At 42.1% G+C, this 27,465-nt stretch overlaps 1 protein-coding gene and 1 long non-coding RNA gene across 2 annotated transcripts; one reads left to right on the top strand and one right to left on the bottom strand.

Annotated features, from left to right (window-relative positions):
• Positions 1 to 13,122: 13,122 nt before the first annotated feature.
• Positions 13,123 to 16,419, bottom strand: LOC141786674 (uncharacterized). Its single transcript, XR_012597918.1, has 3 exons — positions 16,364 to 16,419; positions 13,574 to 14,406; positions 13,123 to 13,232 (listed from the first exon to the last, which is right to left on the bottom strand). It is a non-coding gene; the product is annotated as an uncharacterized LOC141786674 (long non-coding RNA).
• Positions 14,072 to 21,100, top strand: LOC141786673 (uncharacterized). Its single transcript, XM_074665227.1, has 3 exons — positions 14,072 to 14,140; positions 18,790 to 20,751; positions 20,896 to 21,100. The coding sequence occupies exons 2-3, from the start codon at positions 18,828 to 18,830 to the stop codon at positions 21,006 to 21,008; spliced, it is 2,037 nt and encodes a 678-aa protein (XP_074521328.1). The 5' UTR covers positions 14,072 to 14,140; positions 18,790 to 18,827; the 3' UTR covers positions 21,009 to 21,100.
• Positions 21,101 to 27,465: the final 6,365 nt, after the last annotated feature.

The raw sequence follows: 27,465 nt of genomic DNA, 5'->3' as shown, positions 1-27,465 counted from the left end.
ACCCTGACCTGTGTAAAGTGGATACACACTCTCTGTGCACTCCAGCCTCTTCAGTGCCGTGTGGAAGAGTTTTCCCAAGGCCGAGGAAAAAGTTTTGAACAGAAGAAACTGACTGAGTCTAAAAACTGTGGATAAAAGCTCAGGACCAGTTCCTCAAGCACACACACTCTGCCCAGTTCCTCAAGCACACACACTCTGCCCAGTTCCTCAAGCACACACACTCTGCCCAGTTCCTCAAGCACACACACACTGCCCAGTTCCTCAAGCACACACACACTGCCCAGTTCCTCAAGCACACACACACTGCCCAGTTCCTCAAGCACACACACTCTGCCCAGTTCCTCAAGCACACACACACTGCCCAGTTCCTCAAGCACACACACTCTGCCCAGTTCCTCAAGCACACACACACTGCCCAGTTCCTCAAGCACACACACACTGCCCAGTTCCTCAAGCACACACACACTGCCCAGTTCCTCAAGCACACACACACTGCCCAGTTCCTCAAGCACACACACACTGCCCAGTTCCTCAAGCACACACACTCTGCCCAGTTCCTCAAGCACACACACTCTGCCCAGTTCCTCAAGCACACACCCCATTTTCCCACACACCCATGAAGCTCTTTACCAATGAACCTGTGGTGCCACATTATGTAATAACGCCCCGTGCTGTAATGATGTCATACATTTTCAATTCATTATGTAAAAAACAGCATTTTGTAACAATCTGACACATTCTGTTTTATAGTGTTTTTAATGTATGTGTTAAAATTTGCTGCATTATGTAACACATTCAGACATATTACATCAGTCATTACAAAATGCAGGTGTTGTATTTTTTTTAAATGAAGAAAATGTAAGAATTAGGTGCATTATGCAACAAACCAGCCAAATAGATATCTTAAATTTCAATAATACTAATAATAATGATAATAATAATAATAATAATAATAATAATAATTATTATTATTATTATTATTATTATTATTATTATTATTATTATTATTATAAAAACCTTTTACTATCAGAAATATATTGTAAGTGTGGGTGCCTGGAGGGCTGAGAGGTGGGCAAGGCACCTACCAACGGGTAAAACTAAAATGATAGGAATTTCTCCTACCAAGGGCGCGAGGTCTTTCGGGGGCCGTGGCCGTTTGGTGTAGTCAGCAGAGGGGGGGGCGCTTAAGTGTGGGTGCACAGGGCCGAGAGGTGCAGAAGTCACGCAGGGCCGAGAGGTGGTCCCGGTGGTCCAGGCGGTCCGGGGCTAAGTGTGGGTGCCGGGGGGGCTGGCTGAGAGGTACCCAAATGGCCTGCCTACACCTGATGCCCCCCTGACGCTCCTGGGGCTTGGTGCCAGTCAGTGGAGTTTGATTTAGATTTGACCAGTGAGGCGTTGTCACCAGTTTTCCAGATGAAATTATATCCACCCTTCATGCTGCTTACTTTAAGTCAATATCTTTTTGATGATCTGTTTTTTTTTTCCTCTAATGAAGACATCCATTTTGGTGGTTTGTTACATAATGCACATAATTCTTTCATTTTCTTCATCAAAAAGTGCAACGCCTGCATTTTGTATTTACTGATGGATGCACGCTGTCAGAATGTATTACGTAATGCAGAGGAGTTTATTATGCACTGCGCTCAAAAATTGTAGACCAAAATGCAGCGTTATTACATGGTGAATTGAAAATTGATCACATTATTACATCATGGGGGGTTATTACATAAAGTGGCACTACAAACCCCCAAAACATACTTTGCCAAAAACCCATCAAATGATCAGTATTTGCACCAGTATGGAGCAATTGTTGTAACAAAATGATTAGCCTGTGTAAATGCATCCCCAATGTTTGTTTACACAAAGGTGTAAACAGATTTGCAAATGTGTCAAATATCCACAAATGTGTCTGCAAATCCAGAAATGTTTAAACTGCTTTGCAAATAAATGGATAGTCTTAAATGGCTGAAAAGTCTGGGTGTTTTATAAAATCCTATCACTGTTGTCATCATTACGACTGAGGCGGGCCTCCCGATGGACTGTCTGTGTGCACGTGATGTTTGCTACAGTCCTGCTGGGCCAGTGATCTGCAAATGAGAAAAATAGAAAGAATCCGTCTGTAAGAGGCGGATCACTTTGCCCTGAGCTCAGGCTCCCAGGCGCAGGCTGCCAGGTATGGCGCTATTGCTGTAGCACCACGCCTCAGCCACTTTGCAGTCCGCACTGCCTCAGTTGTATCTGATGATTTGTGTGGATTTTTAGCTCTTGTAAAACAAACAAAAAAAAATTAGACTTTTCAGCCATTTCAGGCTACATTTTAATTTGTTAATCAGTTTAAACATTTGTGGATTTGTGCACACACTTGTAAATATTTGACAGATTTGTGAATCAGTCCACACATTTGTGGATCACAGTTCACATATGTGTGGACGCACTGACCCACACACAAATCATTTTGCCACAATAATAGCTCAATACACCAGCTCAATGTGACAATGACATGAATGAGTCTTTGTTTGTGGAGCACGTCTTATGAACGTGGCAGGAGTAGTCCAGAATGAGGAGGTCAATTTGAGCTATTTCAAGGCTTCAAATCAAGGGCTGCATTAGGTCCACTTTAAAAAGTAGCCTAAAAATGAAGAGGTCAATTTAGGCGGCTAAAAAAAGTCGACTAGAATGGAGTTTATCAGACAGAGACAGACTCGGGACAACATCAGGAAAACTTGACATGTTCTGGACCGTTCAGTGCAACAAAGATTAGAAACCCTTGTGCTGAGTTTGGATGCAGAGAAGGCATTTGACTGGGTCACATGGACCTTTTGATATAAAGTGATGCCTAAATTTGGATTCCACCAGACCCTAATGCGGTGTTTCCCAATCCTGGTCCTGTGGACCCCCTGCCCTGCATGTTTTTTTTATGTTCCCCACTCCAACACACCTGATTCAAACGATCAGCTCGTCATCAAGCTCCGCTGGAGCCTGATAACGAGCCATTCATTTGAATCAGGTGTGCTGGAGTGGGGTAACGTCTAAAAGGTGCAGGGCAGGGGGGTCCCCCAGGACCAGGATTGGGAAACACTGCCCTAATTGATGTAATTGCTGCTTTGTACAATAAACCAAGAGCTAAGATAAAGATTAACGGAGCCCTATCTGATTGAACTGTGTTCCTCACAGTTTTATCTTCCTGGAAAAGGATCACCAAAACATGTGGGTTAGGGAATGGGACTCAAATACTTACGCCTCAGAGTCAAATAGGATTGATGGCAGATTTAAGGCTCGGGTCTCAAAAGGCTTGACCACCTGTTACACTTTTATTCAGACAGGGATGTTTCAGAGTTTTGAGGAATGTAATAAAATCTACCCAGTTCTTTAGTCGAACAGCTCCCAAAGATCACGAGAAGAGGATCCATTTCTCAGTTCAGCATTTATTCTGGTCACAGGTAAAGTTTACAGCGCTGGTCCCAAAAGAATGAGCCCCGATATCCGGGAGCAATACAATTTTATAACAATAATTGCTACGCCTACAAGAGGTTGAGTTAAACTAAACACCCGAGAATAATTGGCCAAAAAACATGACTGACACAACTGTCTCAACCCACAGCTGGTGTCAGTTTTCAGAGAGATGAGCTATCAAAGTGTGTGACTGTTGAATCAGAGCATGGAGCTAGGAGACTGGGTGAAAGTTAACACAGGGTCAAAGAGACGTCACAGACACAAGCTGGAGACAGAAGCTAACCTTCTATCTTCCAGATAAACATACATCAACCCTGAACATAACATGTGACTAGATTAAAATGCTAAATGACGTCAATCATTATATAAAACATATAACAATCCCTCTCTTGACTTAATTTTATTAAGTCAATCAAAAAAGTGAGAAAGGATTCCTAATTGGCGCATGTCTACCCTTCCAGTTACAGTCCCATAAATCGTATAGTGTATACCTGGGCCCCCCCAAACCCAGTACACTTTATCAGGAACTCTTGTGGGAGAGCAGAGATGCTGACCTATATGTGATGCATATGTGTAAGCTGGTCTTCATTGCAACTACAGCGCAAGCGTTCTTCATTGCACAGAGCTGTGGAAATCTCTAAGTCACTAAACATTTAAACAGTAAACAGTAAATATAGTAAAAAGTAAGAATTAGCAAATTTCAATTCTAAGCTAAAATCAGTTTAAACCTTCTAATTCTAATATGATTAGACCTAAGAGTATCATGCTCCTAAGTGTGTGCAAGAGGGATAGAAAAGAGAGGAAAGCCACTATATATGGTTATGTGGTATCATTAGCATATCAGATGTATTTACAAGGGGGCGGGGAAGAAAATACGGTCTTCTTTTTCTTCATCCTTTGGAGTTTGGAAACCTGTTGAAGGAATAGTTTCTGTAGCATGTTTTACTAATTGAAAAGGTAGTGGTGCTGGGAAATTACCATTAAACAATTACTGAGTTGAAAAAAGTTCTCCATTTGCTGGAAGGTTTTTCAAACCATGCTGACATAGAATTGTCTATACATGAGTTCTCAGTCAGTTCTTCTGACAGCGCTCGCTGACCATGGAAAGCCTTATTACACGAGCCATCTGAATTATTATAAATGCTATTGTCTTTGCTTGGAATGAATACACAACAATCTTGCAGTACCACTGCCCAGACACCACCTTTTTAGCCAATGAGAAATTCTTTATTTACATTTTTCAAAATAATTGATTGATTGATTGAAATTTTCTTTTTTAACTTCAGAAAGACATTTAATTTGATTTGATTTGAGAAATATCATTGGATCATCAATGAACTTTTAGCAGTTCTTCTAAGTGAACCTTTGGGTTTGATGTGAAAGTAAATTCAAACTCTGAATTCCTTGATCAAATCTCTTTCTATTTGTGGCTTGATGAAAATAAAAGCATTATCTCTTTAATAAATACTTTGAAGGCGCCCCATCTATTTATCTGCAGCTCATTCTTCTTTTTAAAAATGTATCTTAAAAGTGTTTCAACTTTAGAAAAGGATCTGCCAAATATATTCTTCCCAAATATCTCGGCTGCAGAGTGTGTGAGTATCAGACTCGTGTTTATATCAACATGCGCCCAAGGACAAGCTGGTTTCCCTGCTTCTTATCACCCAGCCTGTGCTTCAGTGGGTAGGGGAAAATGAGAACTTATTATAAACTTAGACATATTATTAATTAACAATATTCTCTGTACTACATATCCCCCCCTGTTTTGTTAATAATTTTCTATTATTTAAACCTTTATCTTTTCAAGTGTAGTCAATCATTGTGTAAGATCTTGTAGTATGAGAAAAACTACATTAAAAATACTTCTGGTGCCACAGTGTGCTGATAATTAGTTAATTATTGGAATTTGAGTTCCCCCCCCCCCCAAAAAAAATCATTATTTTTCATAACTGAGATTGGTCAATATTCAACAATTTGTGTGGGGTCACCCCCTTACAGATACTATGACACACTTCCAGGATCCTGGAGGTGAACTAAATAGCTGGCGATGAAAACACAAGGCATGAGAGGCAAGTTTAAAAAAATATATATAGTTGACAGCCTTGATAATAAATGCAGCTTCCCTCTCCTTTGGTCTGAAGCTACAGCTCACAGACTTTCTTATCTTTAATGTGAGCTCGAGGTACTCATTCCCATGTTTTCACCTCAAACTGTTTAAAACCAAACTTGCCCTCTCTGGTTCCAATAACACTCAATGTTAATAACACTCAAGCAATGTTTATAGTTCCTCTTCATTTTAAAACAAAACTATAAGCTTTAAATGAAATCTTTTTTTTTTTTTTTTTTTTTTTTTTTTAGGTTGAAATCGTCCCTGACTTGGTGAAAGGGAGAAAGATTTTTACCCAACTGGTCAAAATTAACAGACTCTTTAATTTAATTTTCCCATTAGTTATTACAAAAAATCTTACAATAATTATTCTTCTTCTGTTTACAGACCATAAGTTAATATCAAACAACAGAGACAGTGACCCTGAATGATTTAACAAATGCCTCCAATGCTGTTCTGTAGACACAGCATTGCCCTTTCTCTCAAATGATAAGATATTCTGGTATCACAGTATTGTGACCTTGTAATGTACACAGCAGAGCTGTTGCTGTTGGAGGGTGGGAAATCCTCCTCAGAGAGACTGGAATCTCTACTTTCATTCCAAATAAACGGTGTTCAGATAAAACAGAAACAGGACACCCTAAAATACAGTAAATGGACTAATGTAAGCTCTCAGTGTCCTCAGGAGTTGGGTTTTTCCATTAAATATAATCTCAAAGTATTAAAACATTTTCAAAACATTAAATTTGTAAACTTGATAATATAGGTTTTGTTGCACTGAGCAGGTCAGTATGAGAGAAATCAATATTCTCTCTCTATTTTGGGTCAGTTAGTTTAAAATCAATTAAAAATAATACATTTGCAGATGATTCATCATTTTCATGAGAAACAGTGGTTACACCATTTGAAATATCTTACCTATTTTGACATTTACACCTATACCAACTGACCCCATTTTCCAATTTATCTATATTTTAATTCCAAATGAAAGGGAATGTCATCATTATGCCAATTGTAACTAAGAAATGTAGCAGTGGCTCTAAAGCCAAGTTTTCCTTTTTAAAGTCCACAGGTCTTATTGTAGTCTACAGCCGGCTGTTCTGTCAGAGTGTTGAAAGTCAGAGTCAGAATCCATGTCCTCTCAGGTCAGTCTTGACATGGCCAAAAGTCTTTTCAATCAGGTTAGGTTGGTTGTGATCGTATAGTGAGTTTTTGTTTACCCAATTGCTTAATTTATTGTTAAACCACATCAGTCTACGGTTTGACACAGTGTGAGGTGGCCTCTGTCAATTTGTATATGCTTTGCCACCATTTGAGCTCATGAGAAAATTTTTTTTTTTAAATAGGCAAGGATCAGTTCCAAATAGTTATATTGTCCCCCATAAAAACTCCATTTTTAAAATTTAAGTTCATTTCACAAGACATCTCTTATTTATCAACTATAATCAAAGGACGTCAAAAATAAATTCCCCAAACCTTATGCACCGCTAAAACACATAGCACGCACACACACACACACACACACAAAGCGTAGTCTCTTCTTATAATGCCCATTTTTCAAATTTAACTTGTGTTTATGCTTAAAGCATTTTACAAAATTATTAAATTTTTTTATTGAAACCAAACCTTAACATAATAACTTTAAGCTAGTCCTCTTTTATTTTCAATGGTTGATGTCCCCCTGAGGAAGAAACATACAGAAGCAGAGTCTCTCTGAGTGACATCTGCTGTCCCACACTCTCACACACACAGGAGCAGAAAGGGAGTCAGATCGACTCACATGGAGAGATAAAGGCACACAATGAGAGGGTGAAGGTCATACACACACACATGGAGAGAGGCAGAAATTCCTTCGCACACACACCCACAGACTTTATCAACTTTTCTTATTCTTTTCTCTATAACCTGTTTTACAGTTCTTCTATAGGTTTACACATTTGTTAGCCATTTTTCCAAAAATGATGTTATTTTAAACACGCAAATGAATCTCAGTCATAACAGAGGACGATGGGACAGCGTGAACAAGCTTCTACAGTCTCCCTGGGAGACTGCGGTTCACCTATGGCCTGTCGACCGTTACCTCATGTTTATGACATCAATTAGACATTCACCCAATGTCCCTACCTAATGTGACCAAATATTCCTTTGACTATCTAACCCATCCCAGTCCCCACAGAACTGTTCGGGACGGAGGACTAGATTGGAAGAATTTGTGAGTCTCTAATCCTCACTACGTTCCTCTCTTAGTCTCCACAATTTGTCTGCGAACAGGAACCACCCACACAATCAAGAAAAACAATAAGCCACAGAACAAGTCTGACAAGAACAAAAATCCGATGTAATTGCACTGTAAGCGCAGAAAACCAAAGCAGCTTGCACTAAATTGCTAATGCAGAAGATAAATTAGTGAAGTACTATTTTAAAGTGGTTGAACGAAATCCTGAAAAGCTTGTGTTGAACTGCTGAACACAGAAAGGGAAGAATTAGTGTGCATGTCACAAACTCACCTGAGACATATTGTCCAACACACCCCCAATGTTAATGCAAGGAGGAAATCGAAAGGACGTGAAAAGTCATAGCCATTCCTGAATGATCTAAATGTTCTGAAGTCTGAAGGGTTCAAAAAGTGAGTGACAGAATAATAATAAAGAATATTCACACAGGAAAACATGTTGTAAATGTATTGCAATAATCACAGCAAATACAAATCAGACAAGACCAACGGATGCAGAACAAGAACAAATAAACAAAAATCAACAACACAAACGGTTAACATCACAAGACACACACACAATAACCAACATAGAACAAGAAAACAAAATAACCGGTTCTGGAGCTCTATATCGCTCAAAGCCTGTACAGTTTCTCAATTAACCCTGGAGCGCTCAATTTGGATGGCTCGAATTTGCTCTTGGGCACATTTACGTCCCCAGTTGGGTCAAACCCTGTTTGATGAGCACAATACATTACAACTTGAAGATTCACCCCAGCTTTCACCCCAGAAATTATTCAGGGGCAAAAAGGGGCAAAATTCTCAGTGGCACTGGTCTCCTCCAATTTTAGTAATTATATCATTGAATAACGGGATCGCCCACACAGTACAAAGAAAACACCAAAACACAATCTCAGTCACTCTCAGAAACACAAAGACAAAACACAGAAAATATATGTAATAAAAAAAAAATGGCCAATGAACTAAATAAATTGAGACTCTGCAACTGAGCCGGGGAGTCAACTACTCCACCCAAGCACTCAGGAGACCCATTTCTGCTACAACCAACCAATGGGGAGCTACCTCAACTGAGCCGGGGAGTCCTACTCCACCCAAGCACTCAGGAGTCCTTTCTGCTACAACCAACCAATGGGGAGCTACCTCAACTGAGCCGGGGAGTCCTACTCCACCCAAGCACTCAGGAGTCCTTTCTAGGCTACAACCAACCAACGGGGAGCTACTCTAACTGAGCCGGGGAGTCCTACTCCACCCAAGCACTCAGGAGTCCTTTCTAGGCTACAACCAACCAACGGGGAGCTACTCCAACTGAGCCGGGGAGTCCTACTCCACCCAAGCACTCAGGAGTCCTTTCTAGGCTACAACCAACCAACGGGGAGCTACTCTAACTGAGCCGGGGAGTCCTACTCCACCCAAGCACTCAGGAGTCCTTTCTAGGCTACAACCAACCAACGGGGAGCTACTCCAACTGAGCCGGGGAGTCCTACTCCACCCAAGCACTCAGGAGTCCTTTCTAGGCTACAACCAACCAACGGGGAGCTACTCTAACTGAGCCGGGGAGTCCTACTCCACCCAAGCACTCAGGAGTCCTTTTTAGGCTACAACCAACCAACGGGGAGCTACTCTAACTGAGCCGGGGAGTCCTACTCCACCCAAGCACTCAGGAGTCCAAACACACTTTTATTTACAAAGCTACTTTGCATGTGACCAGAAATGCTTGAAGGTTCTCAAATATTCAATCAATTACCAATTCAATGATCAAAAGCCAGTTTCTCAGACAATTCTATAAATTTGGTTAAAGTCAATCTGCAGAAATTCTATAGAAAAGGTTTCTGCCCACCTTTTTTCCTTAGAGGCCTCTTGAATTGTCTGAGGACACATGCCTGTGATCCTCTCTGTCCAACTGCTCGGACCTTGAGAGTTTTGTCGTCCAAGGGTCACGGCACCAAATTGTAATAAAATCTACCCAGTTCTTTAGTCGAACAGCTCCCAAAGATCACGAGAAGAGGATCCATTTCTCAGTTCAGCATTTATTCTGGTCACAGGTAAAGTTTACAGCGCTGGTCCCAAAAGAATGAGCCCCGATATCCGGGAGCAATACAATTTTATAACAATAATTGCTACGCCTACAAGAGGTTGAGTTAAACTAAACACCCGAGAATAATTGGCCAAAAAACATGACTGACACAACTGTCTCAACCCACAGCTGGTGTCAGTTTTCAGAGAGATGAGCTATCAAAGTGTGTGACTGTTGAATCAGAGCATGGAGCTAGGAGACTGGGTGAAAGTTAACACAGGGTCAAAGAGACGTCACAGACACAAGCTGGAGACAGAAGCTAACCTTCTATCTTCCAGATAAACATACATCAACCCTGAACATAACATGTGACTAGATTAAAATGCTAAATGACGTCAATCATTATATAAAACATATAACAGGAACTTGAAACATCTCATGGTTTAGAAAAAGATGACTTCCAGCGATATTTACGGGTCAGGACTTATTTTCATCAAAACTTGAAAGACAAGTGGGAAAAATCTGATTGAGAATTCCTCAGTGTGTTTCTAACTGTGCTGAAACAGGCTCACACTGTACAAAGCTCATTTCTAAACTATATGATGGTATTTTGCTATCTAAACAGGGTGATACAAACCGTATAGGAAGTGAGTGGGAGAAGGAGGGAAACGTATCCATTTCAAGTGAGAGCTGGGAAAAGATTTGAAGTTACAATGGATGAGCTCAACCTCCAACACATGGAGGGAATTCTGTTGGAAAAACATTGGTAGATTTTTTTTGGTAACCCCAGCCCAGGAAAAACTTCAGAACAGTGGAGACACCTGCTGGAGACTCTGTGGGACAAAAGATGCAAATCACTGTCCAATTTTTTTGGAGTTGTCAATGGATCAAAGCGTTTTGGGAGCCGCTGTGGAAGCGTTTGAACCATATCTTTACTGAGGACGTTCCTCTTAAGGTGGAAGCCCTGTATATGGGAGATTTTTCTTTTGGAAACTGATCTCTGAGAGACAAAACGCTGCTGGCTGTGCTTTTGGCAGCAAGCAAAAAGACAATCACCAGAAAGTGGTTAAAACCCCAGGCACCTACAATTGAAGAGTGACTTGCTAGTGTACAGGACATTTACAGTCTTGAGAGGTGGTCATTTTCTCTGAAGGGTCAAAGGGAATCCTTTTTCAGGACTTGGTCATTTTGGACAAACTACGTGAAACCCCTAATCTCTGTAATCTGACCACGTTTTGTTTATTGTGAATCCACCTACCTGGTTTAGGTTTGGGTGTAGGTTGATGCAAAGGTAAAAATGTTGATGTGTCTCATTCCAGATAAGTTAAGAAACGGAGCCAGCCCCCTCCTCCGCTCACCTCTTCTCCTTGTTAAATGTATGAAAACTAAGGATTGGCAATGATCATTTTCATAACCACACTGAACGTGTGGAATGTTTACTGCATACTGTACCCTTTCCCCAAAGCAATGTTATGTCACATGTGCCTTTCCAAACAAACATAAAAATTGACAAAAAAAAGAAAAGTGCTATGTTGACCCAACTATTATTATTATTATTATTATTATTATTATTATTATTATTATTATTATCATTATTATTATTGTTGTTATCATTATTATTATTATTATTATTAGTAGTAGTAGTAGTAGTAGTATATATTATTATCATAGTAGTAGTAGTAGTAGTAGTAGTAGTAGTAGTAGCAGTAGCAGTAGCAGTAGTATCATTGAAACGTCATCAAAGCTTGGACACATGGAGTTTTTCTCAGACACCTCAGAATAAGGTGCTTCTTGTTTGTGGAGGTTCACCACTGTTCCTGTACATTTAAGAAAGTTTGAGCTGAATGCCGACATTTGTCCTTACTCTTGTTGGACGACTTTTCATGTTGTATAATTGGGATTTAAGGTAACAGAAATAGCAGGGCCCTACTTGTTCCTTATTTTAGAAATCAGATGTTTATGGGAGCCAGACACTGTTTTTTGGGGCTGTGTGTTTTGTGCTTCTCCACAGAGCGGAAGGAAGAATGAGTTTGGAACTGGAGAAGGGGGAATTAAAAGGCAAAATTGAACAACTCTAACGCTCCTTACTGCGGGTTTTTGGGGGATTGTAAAACATGTCGGGAGGGAGAGCCCAGAAGAAATAAGACTCTAAAGTCAAAAGAGAAAAAATGGATCTATTTTTACCCGTCTCCACTCTGATTCCTACCGAGTCCCTCATCGCCTCTACTGCTCAGACTCTGGCTGCACAGCAGCTAGCAATGGAGGCGCCTGTGACCGAGCTATTTTGCCTTCAAAACCAACAACTATGGTAAATGGCAGAGCCACGCTGTCCGCTTTATACACGGGATGCTCCACGCTCTCTTCCAGCGCTCGTTCCTCAACAGGAGCAGACATTGGGTGGTGGGTTCGGTGGCAAAGTGAAAAGCCTGCAACGAGTACGAGCAGAGACCCTGTTACCATGGCGGCGTCAAAGCTTATGTTTGCAGTTGGAAGAGCCAGTGAGCACGTGTGAGTGTTCCCGTTAATGCACTCACCACTCTGCTGGGGAAGCTGCTCAACTCACCCTGATCAAAACCCAAACGTGCGCTGACACAAGCTTTTCCTGGCTTTTTCTTGGACCCTTGATAAGAAATGTTTGAACAGTCATTTTGGATGTTGTGTATGTGCCCAGTGTTCATTCTGCTGCTTCAGAAAAACCCTGCGGAGAGAGTCAGAGAACAGTCGTACAAGGTTGACTTTTTATTCATCACTCAATAACAATTTCACTGATGATTTTTAAGCACAGTCATAACACGACAGTCATATGAGGAAACGTGTGTGTGCTCACTTGTGTAAATGTGTGTGTAAAACAGAAAATGATCAATGATTTGAATAAATACAGAAAAATGTGCAAATAAAGCCTTGATTGTTTTCTTCCTGAAAGTAAAAAAGGTACAAAACTCTGGTTTGTCCTCAAACACTTTGGCTTAAACATAAACAGAGAACTGAAGCTGCAAATGATGCAAATGATGCAAATTAGGAGTCTCTATCGCATCCATGTTCCATCTCTACATGAAACCTCAAGGCTGACTGTTGCAGTCCTTTAAAGTTGCCAGTAGAGTGCGGAACACACACACAAACACACACACACACACACACACGCACACACGCACACGCTCACACTCACACACAAACACACACACACACACACACACACACACACACACACACACGCACACGCTCACACTCACACACAAACACACACACACACACACACACGCGCGCGCGCACGCGCACGCACACGCACACGCACACGCACACGCACACGCACACGCACACACACACACACACACACACAGTTTCCCCACCCTCCATACATCTACATAGTCTATGTGACAGGTCAGTAACTCTGCATCCTTCTCTGGGAAAAGCTGGTGGCCCATTTCCTGTAAAGAAAAGCAGAAATGAGGCTCACAGTTGAGAGGACAGTTTGATTTGAGTTCAGTGGTGTTTTATAGGCTGAAAAATGAATTCTACATTCAAAACTATTTACAAATGAAGATTCTATTCATTGTTGTAAAAACAGAATTGAACAGGAGTTTATTGATGTGCGTGCAGACAGAATGGTTTTTGGATTGGTCTGCTGGTGTCCTCCCCCAGCAGGGGGGTCACTGGTCTCTGGTACCACTGTTATGATGTTCACTGAGAGAAAAGTTCAGGGTCCCCTGGTCTGACTAACCAGCCAGAGTCTGCGTGTGCTGTTTTATTGTGAAATAGAGCAGATCACCTGAGCCAGTAGCGCCCCTGAGTCCCTGTCCCGGTCCATCTTCTCTGTTTAATTTGATGCGAGCCGCTTGAATCGATTTCTGTTCCCGACGTCACTCGGTGCATGTCTTACTCCAGCCCTGGAGTCCTGATCTGTAATAAAGGGGAAAAGGCTGAAAGATAAGCTGAGAAAAAAGTAAAGACCAACAGAAAAGCTTTGAACTTGCAGGTAAACACATCAGGAGACTTAGGGCCTATCAGCCTAAAGAGTTTTCATACTCCTGTAATGTTTTCAGTTTGCTTAGGAAGGTTTAGGCAGCTAGACGGGATCTTTTTGTCAGAACGGAAAGCTCTAGAGCAGGGATGTCAAACTGGTGCCAACTATTTTTCCTTCCAAGCAAGAACTCCAGCAGCTGATTCCACTGATTAGTCCCTGCTCTCTGCTTGAAGGTGAGGTCACGAGTGGAATCAGCTGGTGGAGTTGTTGGTTGGAAAGAAAAGCTGCAGCCTCTTGGCCCTCCATGGCAGGAGTTTGGCATCCCTGCAGTCTCCAGAATGGCACTCCTCACGGGTCGAGGCAGATATTAAGGTGAGATTAAAGTGAAAGTTTAGCTCTGTTCCACTTGTGTGTATGTGTCAGTGTAGCTTTAAAGCGAGAGGGAAATGTATGAGGTAAAGATCTAGGTGGTCCAGCTGGAGGTGATTTAGAGAGTGACTGAGACACACGGGGATGTCCTCTGGGGCATGTCCTCTGGGGATGTCCTCTGGGGATGTCCTCTGGGGATGTCCTCTGGGGCATGTCCTCCGGGGATGTCCTCCGGGGATGTCCTCTGGGGCATGATGGGTAGTCCACAGCTAAGAAAAGATGGCAAGTGTGAGATGGCTGAGAGAAATAGACAGACTGACATAGACAAGGATGCGACAGCTTAAAGGAAGCAGCAAAGCTGATTTGAAGGCGTTGTTAATCCAGGAGTGATTTGACTTTGCGGCTTGTTTTTGTGGAGAAGAAAGAAAATGTGTGAAGTTGTTGGTTGATTTGTAAAGTGCACTAACTGAGAATGAATGCAACCCGCGCACCCCAGCCCGCGGGCCCCTGCCCAACCCTAGGCGGGTCGGGGGCCAAGTCTCCCGCCCCTGGCAGCCAGCCCTTTAGCCCCCGCTGTCCCTCGGGGCCTTGCTCTCCAGCGGGTCCCGGGGAACCCTCACCACCCCAGCCAGCCCGCCCACCCTGGCCAGACCCTAACCCAACCCCAAGCGACGCAAGGCAACGCGACGCAAGGCAACGCGACGCAAGGCAACGCGACGCAAGGCAACGCGACGCAAGGCAACGCGACGCAAGGCAACGCGACGCAAGGCAACGCGACGCGATGCGACGCGACGCGGGCCGGGGCCAAGTCTCCCACCCCTGGCAGCCAGCCCTTTAGCCCCCGCTGTCCCTCGCGGCCTTGCTCTCCGGCGGGTCCCGGGGAACCCAACCCCCTGCCCTGCTCTCCACTGGGTCCCGGGGAACCCAGACTTAAACCCCCCTCCGCCGACTACACCACTTGGCCCGTACCAAAAGAACATTGCGCCCCTGGTAGGAGGAAGCCCTTTTTTTGAGAAGGCAAAAGAAAAAAAAAAGTGTCCACAGCCTGCACAGCCTATGCACTTTGGCCTGGCTCTCACAGAAGCTGGAAAAAACAAAGCTTGGTTCCCAGAGATAACTGGATCACTTTCTGCTGATCTAAAAAACAAATCAGTGCCGTGCTCTATGTGCTTTGCAAACCACCGAGAAACAGCAGAGAGACTGTGTCTCAAATCACTTCTTTACTTCCACCGTCTATCTGGAGAGCGTACGCGTGTTCACATTGACACTTTGGAATTACGTGGAGCACTTTGCTTTCTCAGCTGGTGAACTCAAAACAGTCAGGCAGTTGAGTGCTGAACGCTGAACGCTGGCTACTTCTCCCCCTCAGCGGTCTCCACGTTGCCTACACAGAGGAAGAACGACCAAAGGACGGATGACGGTTACAATTCATGAATGACAGAAGAACACCTGTGAACAGATGTGAAATGGGATCATCACAGCCGCAGTGTGAAAATGTAACAAATTCTGAGCAAAGTGAAGACATTTTTTTTAAGTCAAAACTTAATTATAGATAATAATTAATAGTAAAAATAATCAAAGATATTCTAATGTGAAAAATGACAGCTCTGTCTTTAGAAAATGTTTCAGTCAGTGCATTTTGGTCTGAATAGAAAAATGTGTAGGTATGTCAGGAGTTTGTGCGCTCTGTCTTACTGTAGAAACATGAAGGGGATCTGCTGTTTGTGGGGACATAAAAATCGCCCAAAGTTTGCACATAAACCATATTATTAGGAGATTACGCTCTTTTAAAATGACTTGTTTATATTTTCTGAAGTTGCTGCCTTCAGTCTGTTCTGATAAATACACACTGAATCTTTGCAGCAAACCTCTGTTAATGTTTATTCCCGACCCTTCCATCACTTTACTGGCTCCTTCATTTTATGTGAGCAGTAAAAAAAAAAATGATCTGGCTAAAAATCTGTGGATTTCCTTTCACTTGAGTCTAACCCTACCTCCACACGTTCTGCCTCTCCAGCTGTCTGAGGTGGAGAACTTGATAAGTGATTGCTAGGGGCGGGAAACATGGTTTAAACTAGATTAAAACAATACAAAGTAGTGTACAGTAACAGCTCAGGACGTAAACCTCGCTTTATCGCTCGGGAATACCCGTGTTTACGGTAGACTTTCAAGTACTGGTTCAGTACATTGTCGATTAAACAATGTTAAAGATGTCAGTCGTCTCACCTCTCCTCCTGTGTCAGCCCTCTCCTCCAAGTGTTGATAGTTTCATGTAGTCTTCTTCATCCCAGCGTTATTTCACAGCTAATAAGAAAAGTCGGCTCCATACCGCCCTCCTACGGTCGGGATGGGCTTCGTTCATCCCGAGTTCAATAAAAGAGGGCCGCTTATCCCACTTTCAGCATCTGAATTACCGGATCAAAACTCTCAATTCCTACTCAGTGAAAATTGTGTTTGTATTTTTTTTCATAGTTATTAATAGTTTGATTCATTTTTACATCAAGTCGTGTTTATGCTGACAGCGACGACGTATGTAAACCACTGGAGTCGACGTGTGAAACTTTTGGGAAAATAATCAATTCTTTCCAAGAAAAAAAAAAAAAAGCATTATTTTCTGAAATTTCCAGCAGGCATCGGAGGGTTAATAATTTGGACTTTTATTACCCGTTTTAATATTTTGTGTTATTTTGTTTATTGTCAAAACGTCAGGGACGCACGGGTTGCGTCTGAATGTGATTGGTGCAGATGAATTCTAGAATCTGTGAATTCATCGGGGTATAAAATCAAGCTGGACGTTCCTTCCGCCTTTTTCACCAAGGCACTTGGAGAGGTATGTTGCAGTTTTTCCTGCTAAAGCTTTGCTAGCTTAAGCACAACTCAATAAAATGCATTTTTAATCGTATCGGGTTTCATATTGTGTGTTTCATGCATGTATTTTTGTATTTCTTGTTGAGATCTGTGACTTTTTGAAAGGTTTGACAGAGTTCAAATCACCCCTTGGGGTGAAACGGACCTTTGATCACAACAAGACTAAAAGGGCTGCTTTAATTCATTTCCGATTGTAAATTTCAGTGTGAATTTCAAGTTAAAATACAGTTTTTAGCTTTGATAGTTTCAGCTGCGACATTGCCCGCATCGTTGTGTTACAAGTATACTTGGAAGTTGAACAAAAACAAGGTAATGCTTCAGATATGTGTCAAAAGAAAGAATATTTTTGTCTCTAAGCTACCAAAGTTAACTCGGTATTGGTTTATCTTTTATGTCCATGCATTTATATGAATTCATTTGGTATTAGTGACTGTAAACGGGGCGATTTCTGCCGCACGAACTCTGTGGTCGCAAGGCCGCTGCTATGGCAGCACAAGCTAGTTTTTCATCTGTTTTCACAGTTTTCGGCTAATGTTTCAGCCATAAAATACTGCGGCACATGCTAGCTCTGTTTATCTTTTAACAGATAATTTAAATAGCCATTAAACAGTACACTGTTAGCTCTAATCATAACACGATGGATGAAGGGTTATTTCTCTTTTATTTACATAAATATTCTGCGTCTCTACTGTCACTGAACAGATGTCTGTCAGCAGTTATCTGAACTAATTTAACGAATAACACCAAAGGTTATGGCGATTGTTGGCTTTTATTGAGATTTGTGACGCTCTCAAAAGGTTTGACGGAGTTTAAATCATCCGTTGGGGTGAAACGGATCTTTGATCATAAATAGTCTAAAAGGGCTGCTTAATTACTTTTCCGATTGTAAATCTCAATGTGAATTTCAAGTTAAAATACAGTTTTTAGCTTTGTTAGTTTCAGCTGCGACATTGTCCGCATCGTTGTGTTGAAAGTGTACTTTGAAGTTGAACAAAACCAAGGTAATGCTTCAGATATGTGTTCAAAGAAAGAAGAAATTTGTCTTTAAACTACCAAAGTTAACTCGGTATTGGTTTATTTCTCTTTTCATGCATTCATATGAATTCATGTGGTATTAGTGACCGTAAACAGGACAATTTCTGCCGCACGAACTCGGTGGTCGCAAGGCCGCTGCTATGGCAACACAAGCTAGTTTTTCATCTGTTTTCACAGTTTTCGGCTAATGTTTCAGCCATAACATGCTGCAGCACAGCGCTAAACAGTTAAACATTGATCGAGGAGATCATATGAGTGTAGCGTACAGCTATGGGCCACAAAGATAACTTGACTACAGTTTAACATGTCTGTCCAGGTCATATTTTCAAATGTGCTGACGTGTCTTTGGGACTGTTTCTGTGATACAAATATGACAAGACTTGATCCTGTTGTTTGCAAAGAGATGTGAATATCATGCTTTGTACTGGTGTCAAAGTCAATAGAATAGAAGAGGACACGTTTGGATTATCCCGAGGGGAAATTCAGGAGTCACAGCAGCAGCAAAATGTCAGATGTTGCTGTTATTATAGCCCTCACTACTATTTGAACAGAGTTTATCAGTCAGAACTAAAATCACATGGTCCTTCATGTTGTCACTTCCCCATAAATATTCAATCCAATACAAACAATCAGTTGTAAACAGTAAATGACCATGAAGAGATAAATGACTTTAAGATGTGAAATAAAACAAAGGGTATTTTGGTTTTATTTTGTAACTAAACAAATGTTCTGATAAATTTATGTTTCAGAATACTGACACGAGAAGCAAAACAAACTGATTCAAAGCATGGCCGGGAGGAGAGAGGAGCAGAGGAGAGGAGGAGAAGAGAGAGGCGGGAGAGGCTTGTGGAGAGAGATCAAAAGTATGGAGAGCCTGAGACAGGAGCAGGAGGAGGTGGAGAGAAAGGTAAGTATGAGCGGCCTGAGGAGCAGGGAGAGGAGACACAGCCAGGAGCGAGAGGAGAGGGAGAGATGGGATTGGGAGGAGACGCTGAGACAGGAGGTGATGGAGGTAGAGAGAAAGGTAAGTATAGCCCAGATGAGGAGGAGGGAGATGAGACAGCGCCAGGAGCGAGAGGAGAGGGAGAGATGGGAGTTGGAGGAGACACTGAGACAGGAGGAGGAAGAGAGAAGGGTAAGACTGGCCAGGATGAGGAGGGAGGAGAGGAGACGGAGTCAGGAGCGAGAGGAGAGGGAGAGATGGGAGTTGGAGGAGACACTGAGACAAGAGGAGCAAGACGGAAGGGTAAGACTGGCCAGGATGAGGAGGAGGGAGAGGAGAAGGAGACAGGAGGAGAGAAGGGAGAGATGGGAGTCGGAGGAGGAGAAAGACAGAAGGGTAGGTATGGCCAGGATGAGGAGGAGGGAGAGATGGGAGTCGGAGGAGGAAGACAGAAGGGTAGGTACGGCCAGGATGAGGAGGAGGGAGAGGAGACAGAGCCAGGAGCCAGAGGAGAGGGAGAAGCTGAGACTGAGACTGGAGGAGGAGAAGAAGAGGTTGAAACTGAAGAAGAGAGAAGAAAGAGCGAGACGGGTAAGTTTGGAAAGAAGGAGAACACCGAGAGCTGAAATACTGGGACTGCAGGAGGAGGAGGAGAGACTGAGACTGAAGAAGGAGGAGGAGGAGAGGCTGAGACTGGAGGAGGAGGAGGAGAGACTGAGACTGAAAGAGGAGGAAAGAGAGACACAGGTAAGTTTGGAAAGAGGGAGAGAAGAAAGAGAGAAATTACTGAGACAGGTGGAGGAGGTGATTCTGAGTGAGGAGGAGCTAAGAAAGGCCATACATGACCTGAAGAAGGAAAAGGAGCTGTATGACAGAAACAGACTGAGACTGAGGGAGGAGGAAGAGGAGAGGCTGAGACTGGAGGAGGAGGAGGAGAGAGTGAGACAGGAAAAGGAAGAGGAGAGCCGGAGACTGAAAGAGTACGAGGAGAGACTGAGGCTGGAGAAGGAGGAGAAGAGACTGAGACTGAAAGAGGAGGAGGAGAGACTGAGACTGAAAGAAGAGGAGGTGAGACTGAGACAGAAAGAGGAGGAGAAGAGACTGAGACTGAGAGAGGAGAAGAGGAGACTTAGACTGGAGGAGAAAAAGGAGAGACTGAGACTGAAAGAGGAGGAGGAGAGACTGAGACAGAAAGAGGAGGAGAGGGAGCGACAGGGGCTGAAGAAGGAGGAGAGAGAGAGACAGGTAAGTTTGGAAAGAGGAGAACAAAGAGAGAAATTACTGAGACAGGTCAATCGGACTAAGGAGGAGTTCAGGAAGCTAAGACAGGAGCTAAGAAAGGAGAAGGAGGTGTATGAAAGAAACAGACCCAGACTGAAGGAGGAGGAGGAGGAGGAGGAGAGAAGACAAAGACGGAAGAGACTGAGACAGGAGAAGGAGGAGGAGAGACTGAGACTGAAGAAAGAGGAGGAAGAGGAGAGACTTGATGAGGAGGAGGAGAAGAAGAGCCTGAAACTGGAGGAGGCAAAGGAGAGACTGAGACTGGATGAAGAGGAGGAGGAGGAGGAGAAGCATGTAGTTGAGGAGGAGGAGAAATGTGGAGGACAGGCACACTCTGGGGAACAGGAGGAAGAGGAAAGTCAGCAACCTCTTCAAAACAGAGGCCTGTTTTCGAGACTGAAACTGCGCCTCCTGGAGCACCAGAGGAACCAGGTCCTCAAGGCCATCACCAGGAGCCAGAAGAAGGAGGCCAAGATCCAGGCCAGGGGTAAGAAAGCAACTTTCAAACCTTGTTGTTTTTTTTTTACATTTCTCTGATGAAGAAAAGATTTGATTTGATCAAAAGTCTGCCAAATTCAGACAAGCTCTCAGCTTCACTCAAAAGTGACCTCGAACGTTGTGTTTCTTTCAGAGGACGATCCTGTCATCAAGGAGCTTCACACAGGCAGGCAGCAGAGGAAGAGGAGGGAGCTGCAGGAGAAGCAGAAAATCTTGGAGGAGAAGATCAGCGGCAAGACCAGGTAAGGGTTCCAGGATACACCCAGCCAAGGAGAAGAGGTAAGGATTTGGTAAGTATTTGGATTATTTAGTGCACACACGTTTCATCAAACAATTAAAAACACACTCAACATTTAAACAATTCAATTATTTACAGAAATCAATTAAAAAAAAATCTTAAATAGATTAAATAACCTAGAATAGTTATTTCAAGTTAATATAATGTAGAACAAAGTCATTTGTCCTCCGGTGAGGGGGGGTGGTGGCAGGGTAAAAGTAAACATTTAAGCAGTTAAATTGTTTCAAATAATCATTTAAATTTTCACCCCCCCAAAAAAAACAATTAAAGAAAAAATTAATTTAATAATAATAAAAATAATAATTATAATGATAATAAAAACTTTAAAAACCTATAATTATTGTTTCAAAGTTTAGAACAAAGTTATTTGTCCTCCGGTAAGGGGGGGTGGTGGTAGGGTAAAAGTTAACATTTAAGCAGTTAAATTGTTTCAAATAATCATTTAAATTTTCTCAAAAAAAAAAAACAATTAAAGAAAGTATTAATTCAATAAAAATAATTATAATTATAATGATAATAAAAACTTTAAAAACCTAGAATTATTGTTTCAAAGTTTAGAACAAAGTTATTTGTCCTCCGGTAAGGGGGGGTGGTGGCGGGGTAAAAGTTAACATTTAAGCAGTTAAATTGTTTCATAAAAATCATTAAAATAGTAATATTAAAATAATAATAATAATGATAATGATGATGAAAAAAAAGAAGAAAATAGAAAACGGCATAAAAAGCTAGAATAGTTGTCTTAAAGTAAAACTAATGTAGAACAAAGTTATTTGTCCTCCGGTGAGGGGGGGTGGTGGCAGGGTAAAAGTTAACATTTAAGCAGCTAAATTGTTTCACAAATTAATTAAGATAATAGTTATGATATTAACACTAATAATAATAATTATAATGATATTTGATAATGATAATAATAATACTTAATATTAATGAAACAAAAACAAACATAAAAACCTAGAATAGTTGTTTTAAAGTAAAACTAATGTAGAACAAAGTTATTTGTCCTCCGGTGAGGGGGGGTGGTGGCGGGGTAAAAGTACACATTTAAGCAGTTAAATTTTTTCAAATAATCATTTAAATTTTCACACACACACAAAAAAAACCATTAAAGAAAAAGATAATTTGATAATGATAATAATAATTTAAAAAAACATTAAAAACCTAGAATAGTTATTACAAATTTTAGAACAAAGTTATTTGTCCTCCGATGAGGGGGGGTGGTGGCAGGGTAAAAGTTAAATGTTGGACAAAACACATAAAAATTTTTTATGTGTATCTTTTAAATCAAAGCATTTTTTGAAACCGTTATTTGATTAGATAAGTTAGAGCCTATGTGTTGTCCAAAAAAGGTGTTCAATTTATAGAATATATTTTTTTCAAAAATCACAATAATCATCTTAGAACAAAAAAAAAGGATAATGTCTAAATAGTTCTTGTAATGTAGAATAAAGTTATTTGTCCTCCGAAGAGGGGGGGTGGTGGCGGGCCAAAAATAAAAAATAACAACAACCACAAAAACAACAACAAAGGAAGAAAGCTGCAGTGTGTGCTGTGAGACACACACAATCAAATAACATGTCAATAAATTGAAAAACAATGTAAAAAATGATCAAATAATCAAAGATCATAGGACACATGATCATAGGTAGGGAAAGATGAATTCAGCTCATATTGAACTTGATAACCCAGTTTGATCTGACCTTCATTTATGAGTTACACTACAAAATGCTGATTGTCCTTTTTTTATTATTATTATTATTGTTACATTCCACGCTGGTGCAGCTGTGATGACTTTCTGTCTTCTACAGTTTTAATTCAACCGCTTTCCTCTTTGATATTAGTCTTAAAAATAGTTCTAAATGAATAATGACTGTCATGATCAGACCTGATAAATTTCCATCTTAACAAATATGAGTCTGGAAACAAATACATTCAAAACAGGACTTAATGATTCAATGAGGAAAAGAGACGGTCTGAAAGCGTAGCATGGAATAAAGTTATTTGTCCTCCGATGAGGGGGGGTGGTGGCGGGCTAAAATTAGGCAAAACAAGAAAAAACAAGAAGCATCAAACAGAAGAAGTGTGTGATTTAACACTCCAATATGACACAGTGTAGCGATAGATTCACAGCCAATTTGAAAATGACAAAGATACAAAGTCAAACAAACCTGAAGACGTCAAACTTGTGAGAGCAGGTGATCCCCGACACAGAGACGGAAGAACAACCCGAGCACAGGCGCTCTGCAAAGCACAATGTAGGAAACACTGTTCAGCGCCTATTTGAGGTAAGTTCTCATTTGAAGAAAATCAAATGTTGTGAGGAAAGGCATCAAAGTACGGCATCTTGTCTCCCACTGGCTGTCCCCTGCCTCCAAGGCTCCTGAGTGGATGAAAAACACAGGGATGGACCTGCAGTACAACAGGATACCGCCTGCTTCAGGAAAAGCCCAAACTATCAGCACCAACAGCCGTCAGCCAGCGTGGAAAACACTGCTGGAGCATCGGCGCACAAAAACACTGAGCAACAACGGTTGAGCTCTTCCAAGCTCATCAAGTGGGTGAAATGTACGGTCCTGAGCTGGGACCAGAGCAGACTTCGGTGCAGCGTTACCACAAACCACTTGAGCTTACGGCCACCACTGTTCCAGTGAACGCAAACGCTGCAGTAAACGCAGGTATGACATACAGCGTGTAGTCCGGATCAGTGTACATGTGCTGCTGATGCTCCCTGAAAGTTTTCTTTCTTCTGTCACAAGGTTTCCATCGACAGAGAAACAAAGGAGGGAAGTGAAGACATGAAACCAAGTGAGGTGACATATGACAAACACCTGACAGACAAACCTGTGAGTATGCTTTCACTCCCAATAGGTGAGTGTTCTTTTGCACGGTGTGCTGTCAACAAGATATTGTGTGTCATGTGACTCCAGAGTCGTGGTCTCCTCAGGTGATCCAGATCTAGAGCAGCGAACAGAACCAGGGTTCAGCTCCAGAGGTCTGGGCTCTGTAGATCCTGCTGCAGCAGAAGATGGGGATGCTACGCCCAGTTTGAGCAGCTGGTACTCTGGGAAACAGTTCACCCTGACCTGTGTAAAGTGGATACACACTCTCTGTGCACTCCAGCCTCTTCAGTGCCGTGTGGAAGAGTTTTCCCAAGGCCGAGGAAAAAGTTTTGAACAGAAGAAACTGACTGAGTCTAAAAACTGTGGATAAAAGCTCAGGACCAGTTCCTCAAGCACACACACTCTGCCCAGTTCCTCAAGCACACACACTCTGCCCAGTTCCTCAAGCACACACACTCTGCCCAGTTCCTCAAGCACACACACACTGCCCAGTTCCTCAAGCACACACACACTGCCCAGTTCCTCAAGCACACACACACTGCCCAGTTCCTCAAGCACACACACTCTGCCCAGTTCCTCAAGCACACACACACTGCCCAGTTCCTCAAGCACACACACTCTGCCCAGTTCCTCAAGCACACACACACTGCCCAGTTCCTCAAGCACACACACACTGCCCAGTTCCTCAAGCACACACACACTGCCCAGTTCCTCAAGCACACACACACTGCCCAGTTCCTCAAGCACACACACACTGCCCAGTTCCTCAAGCACACACACTCTGCCCAGTTCCTCAAGCACACACACTCTGCCCAGTTCCTCAAGCACACACCCCATTTTCCCACACACCCATGAAGCTCTTTACCAATGAACCTGTGGTGCCACATTATGTAATAACGCCCCGTGCTGTAATGATGTCATACATTTTCAATTCATTATGTAAAAAACAGCATTTTGTAACAATCTGACACATTCTGTTTTATAGTGTTTTTAATGTATGTGTTAAAATTTGCTGCATTATGTAACACATTCAGACATATTACATCAGTCATTACAAAATGCAGGTGTTGTATTTTTTTTAAATGAAGAAAATGTAAGAATTAGGTGCATTATGCAACAAACCAGCCAAATAGATATCTTAAATTTCAATAATACTAATAATAATGATAATAATAATAATAATAATAATAATAATAATTATTATTATTATTATTATTATTATTATTATTATTATTATTATTATTATAAAAACCTTTTACTATCAGAAATATATTGTAAGTGTGGGTGCCTGGAGGGCTGAGAGGTGGGCAAGGCACCTACCAACGGGTAAAACTAAAATGATAGGAATTTCTCCTACCAAGGGCGCGAGGTCTTTCGGGGGCCGTGGCCGTTTGGTGTAGTCAGCAGAGGGGGGGGCGCTTAAGTGTGGGTGCACAGGGCCGAGAGGTGCAGAAGTCACGCAGGGCCGAGAGGTGGTCCCGGTGGTCCAGGCGGTCCGGGGCTAAGTGTGGGTGCCGGGGGGGCTGGCTGAGAGGTACCCAAATGGCCTGCCTACACCTGATGCCCCCCTGACGCTCCTGGGGCTTGGTGCCAGTCAGTGGAGTTTGATTTAGATTTGACCAGTGAGGCGTTGTCACCAGTTTTCCAGATGAAATTATATCCACCCTTCATGCTGCTTACTTTAAGTCAATATCTTTTTGATGATCTGTTTTTTTTTTCCTCTAATGAAGACATCCATTTTGGTGGTTTGTTACATAATGCACATAATTCTTTCATTTTCTTCATCAAAAAGTGCAACGCCTGCATTTTGTATTTACTGATGGATGCACGCTGTCAGAATGTATTACGTAATGCAGAGGAGTTTATTATGCACTGCGCTCAAAAATTGTAGACCAAAATGCAGCGTTATTACATGGTGAATTGAAAATTGATCACATTATTACATCATGGGGGGTTATTACATAAAGTGGCACTACAAACCCCCAAAACATACTTTGCCAAAAACCCATCAAATGATCAGTATTTGCACCAGTATGGAGCAATTGTTGTAACAAAATGATTAGCCTGTGTAAATGCATCCCCAATGTTTGTTTACACAAAGGTGTAAACAGATTTGCAAATGTGTCAAATATCCACAAATGTGTCTGCAAATCCAGAAATGTTTAAACTGCTTTGCAAATAAATGGATAGTCTTAAATGGCTGAAAAGTCTGGGTGTTTTATAAAATCCTATCACTGTTGTCATCATTACGACTGAGGCGGGCCTCCCGATGGACTGTCTGTGTGCACGTGATGTTTGCTACAGTCCTGCTGGGCCAGTGATCTGCAAATGAGAAAAATAGAAAGAATCCGTCTGTAAGAGGCGGATCACTTTGCCCTGAGCTCAGGCTCCCAGGCGCAGGCTGCCAGGTATGGCGCTATTGCTGTAGCACCACGCCTCAGCCACTTTGCAGTCCGCACTGCCTCAGTTGTATCTGATGATTTGTGTGGATTTTTAGCTCTTGTAAAACAAACAAAAAAAAATTAGACTTTTCAGCCATTTCAGGCTACATTTTAATTTGTTAATCAGTTTAAACATTTGTGGATTTGTGCACACACTTGTAAATATTTGACAGATTTGTGAATCAGTCCACACATTTGTGGATCACAGTTCACATATGTGTGGACGCACTGACCCACACACAAATCATTTTGCCACAATAATAGCTCAATACACCAGCTCAATGTGACAATGACATGAATGAGTCTTTGTTTGTGGAGCACGTCTTATGAACGTGGCAGGAGTAGTCCAGAATGAGGAGGTCAATTTGAGCTATTTCAAGGCTTCAAATCAAGGGCTGCATTAGGTCCACTTTAAAAAGTAGCCTAAAAATGAAGAGGTCAATTTAGGCGGCTAAAAAAAGTCGACTAGAATGGAGTTTATCAGACAGAGACAGACTCGGGACAACATCAGGAAAACTTGACATGTTCTGGACCGTTCAGTGCAACAAAGATTAGAAACCCTTGTGCTGAGTTTGGATGCAGAGAAGGCATTTGACTGGGTCACATGGACCTTTTGATATAAAGTGATGCCTAAATTTGGATTCCACCAGACCCTAATGCGGTGTTTCCCAATCCTGGTCCTGTGGACCCCCTGCCCTGCATGTTTTTTTTATGTTCCCCACTCCAACACACCTGATTCAAACGATCAGCTCGTCATCAAGCTCCGCTGGAGCCTGATAACGAGCCATTCATTTGAATCAGGTGTGCTGGAGTGGGGTAACGTCTAAAAGGTGCAGGGCAGGGGGGTCCCCCAGGACCAGGATTGGGAAACACTGCCCTAATTGATGTAATTGCTGCTTTGTACAATAAACCAAGAGCTAAGATAAAGATTAACGGAGCCCTATCTGATTGAACTGTGTTCCTCACAGTTTTATCTTCCTGGAAAAGGATCACCAAAACATGTGGGTTAGGGAATGGGACTCAAATACTTACGCCTCAGAGTCAAATAGGATTGATGGCAGATTTAAGGCTCGGGTCTCAAAAGGCTTGACCACCTGTTACACTTTTATTCAGACAGGGATGTTTCA

This window comes from Halichoeres trimaculatus, unplaced genomic scaffold (assembly GCF_033239565.1).
Source record: "Halichoeres trimaculatus isolate MK-OKI-2021-1 unplaced genomic scaffold, fHalTri1.1 fHalTri1_scaffold_61, whole genome shotgun sequence".
Taxonomy (NCBI): Eukaryota; Metazoa; Chordata; class Actinopteri; order Labriformes; family Labridae; genus Halichoeres; species Halichoeres trimaculatus.
Note: the sequence above shows the minus strand (reverse complement) of the source record. Positions and strands in the feature narration are given on the sequence as shown.

What these genes read in the sequence shown, in the direction of transcription:
- LOC141786673 (XM_074665227.1), top strand. Translation starts at nt 18,828, where the DNA reads ATGGCCGGGAGGAGAGAGGAGCAGAGGAGAGGAGGAGAAGAGAGAGGC. An exon ending in GGCCAAGATCCAGGCCAGGG is followed by an intron (nt 20,752 to 20,895) that starts GTAAGAAAGCAA and finishes TGTTTCTTTCAG; the next exon opens with AGGACGATCCTGTCATCAAG.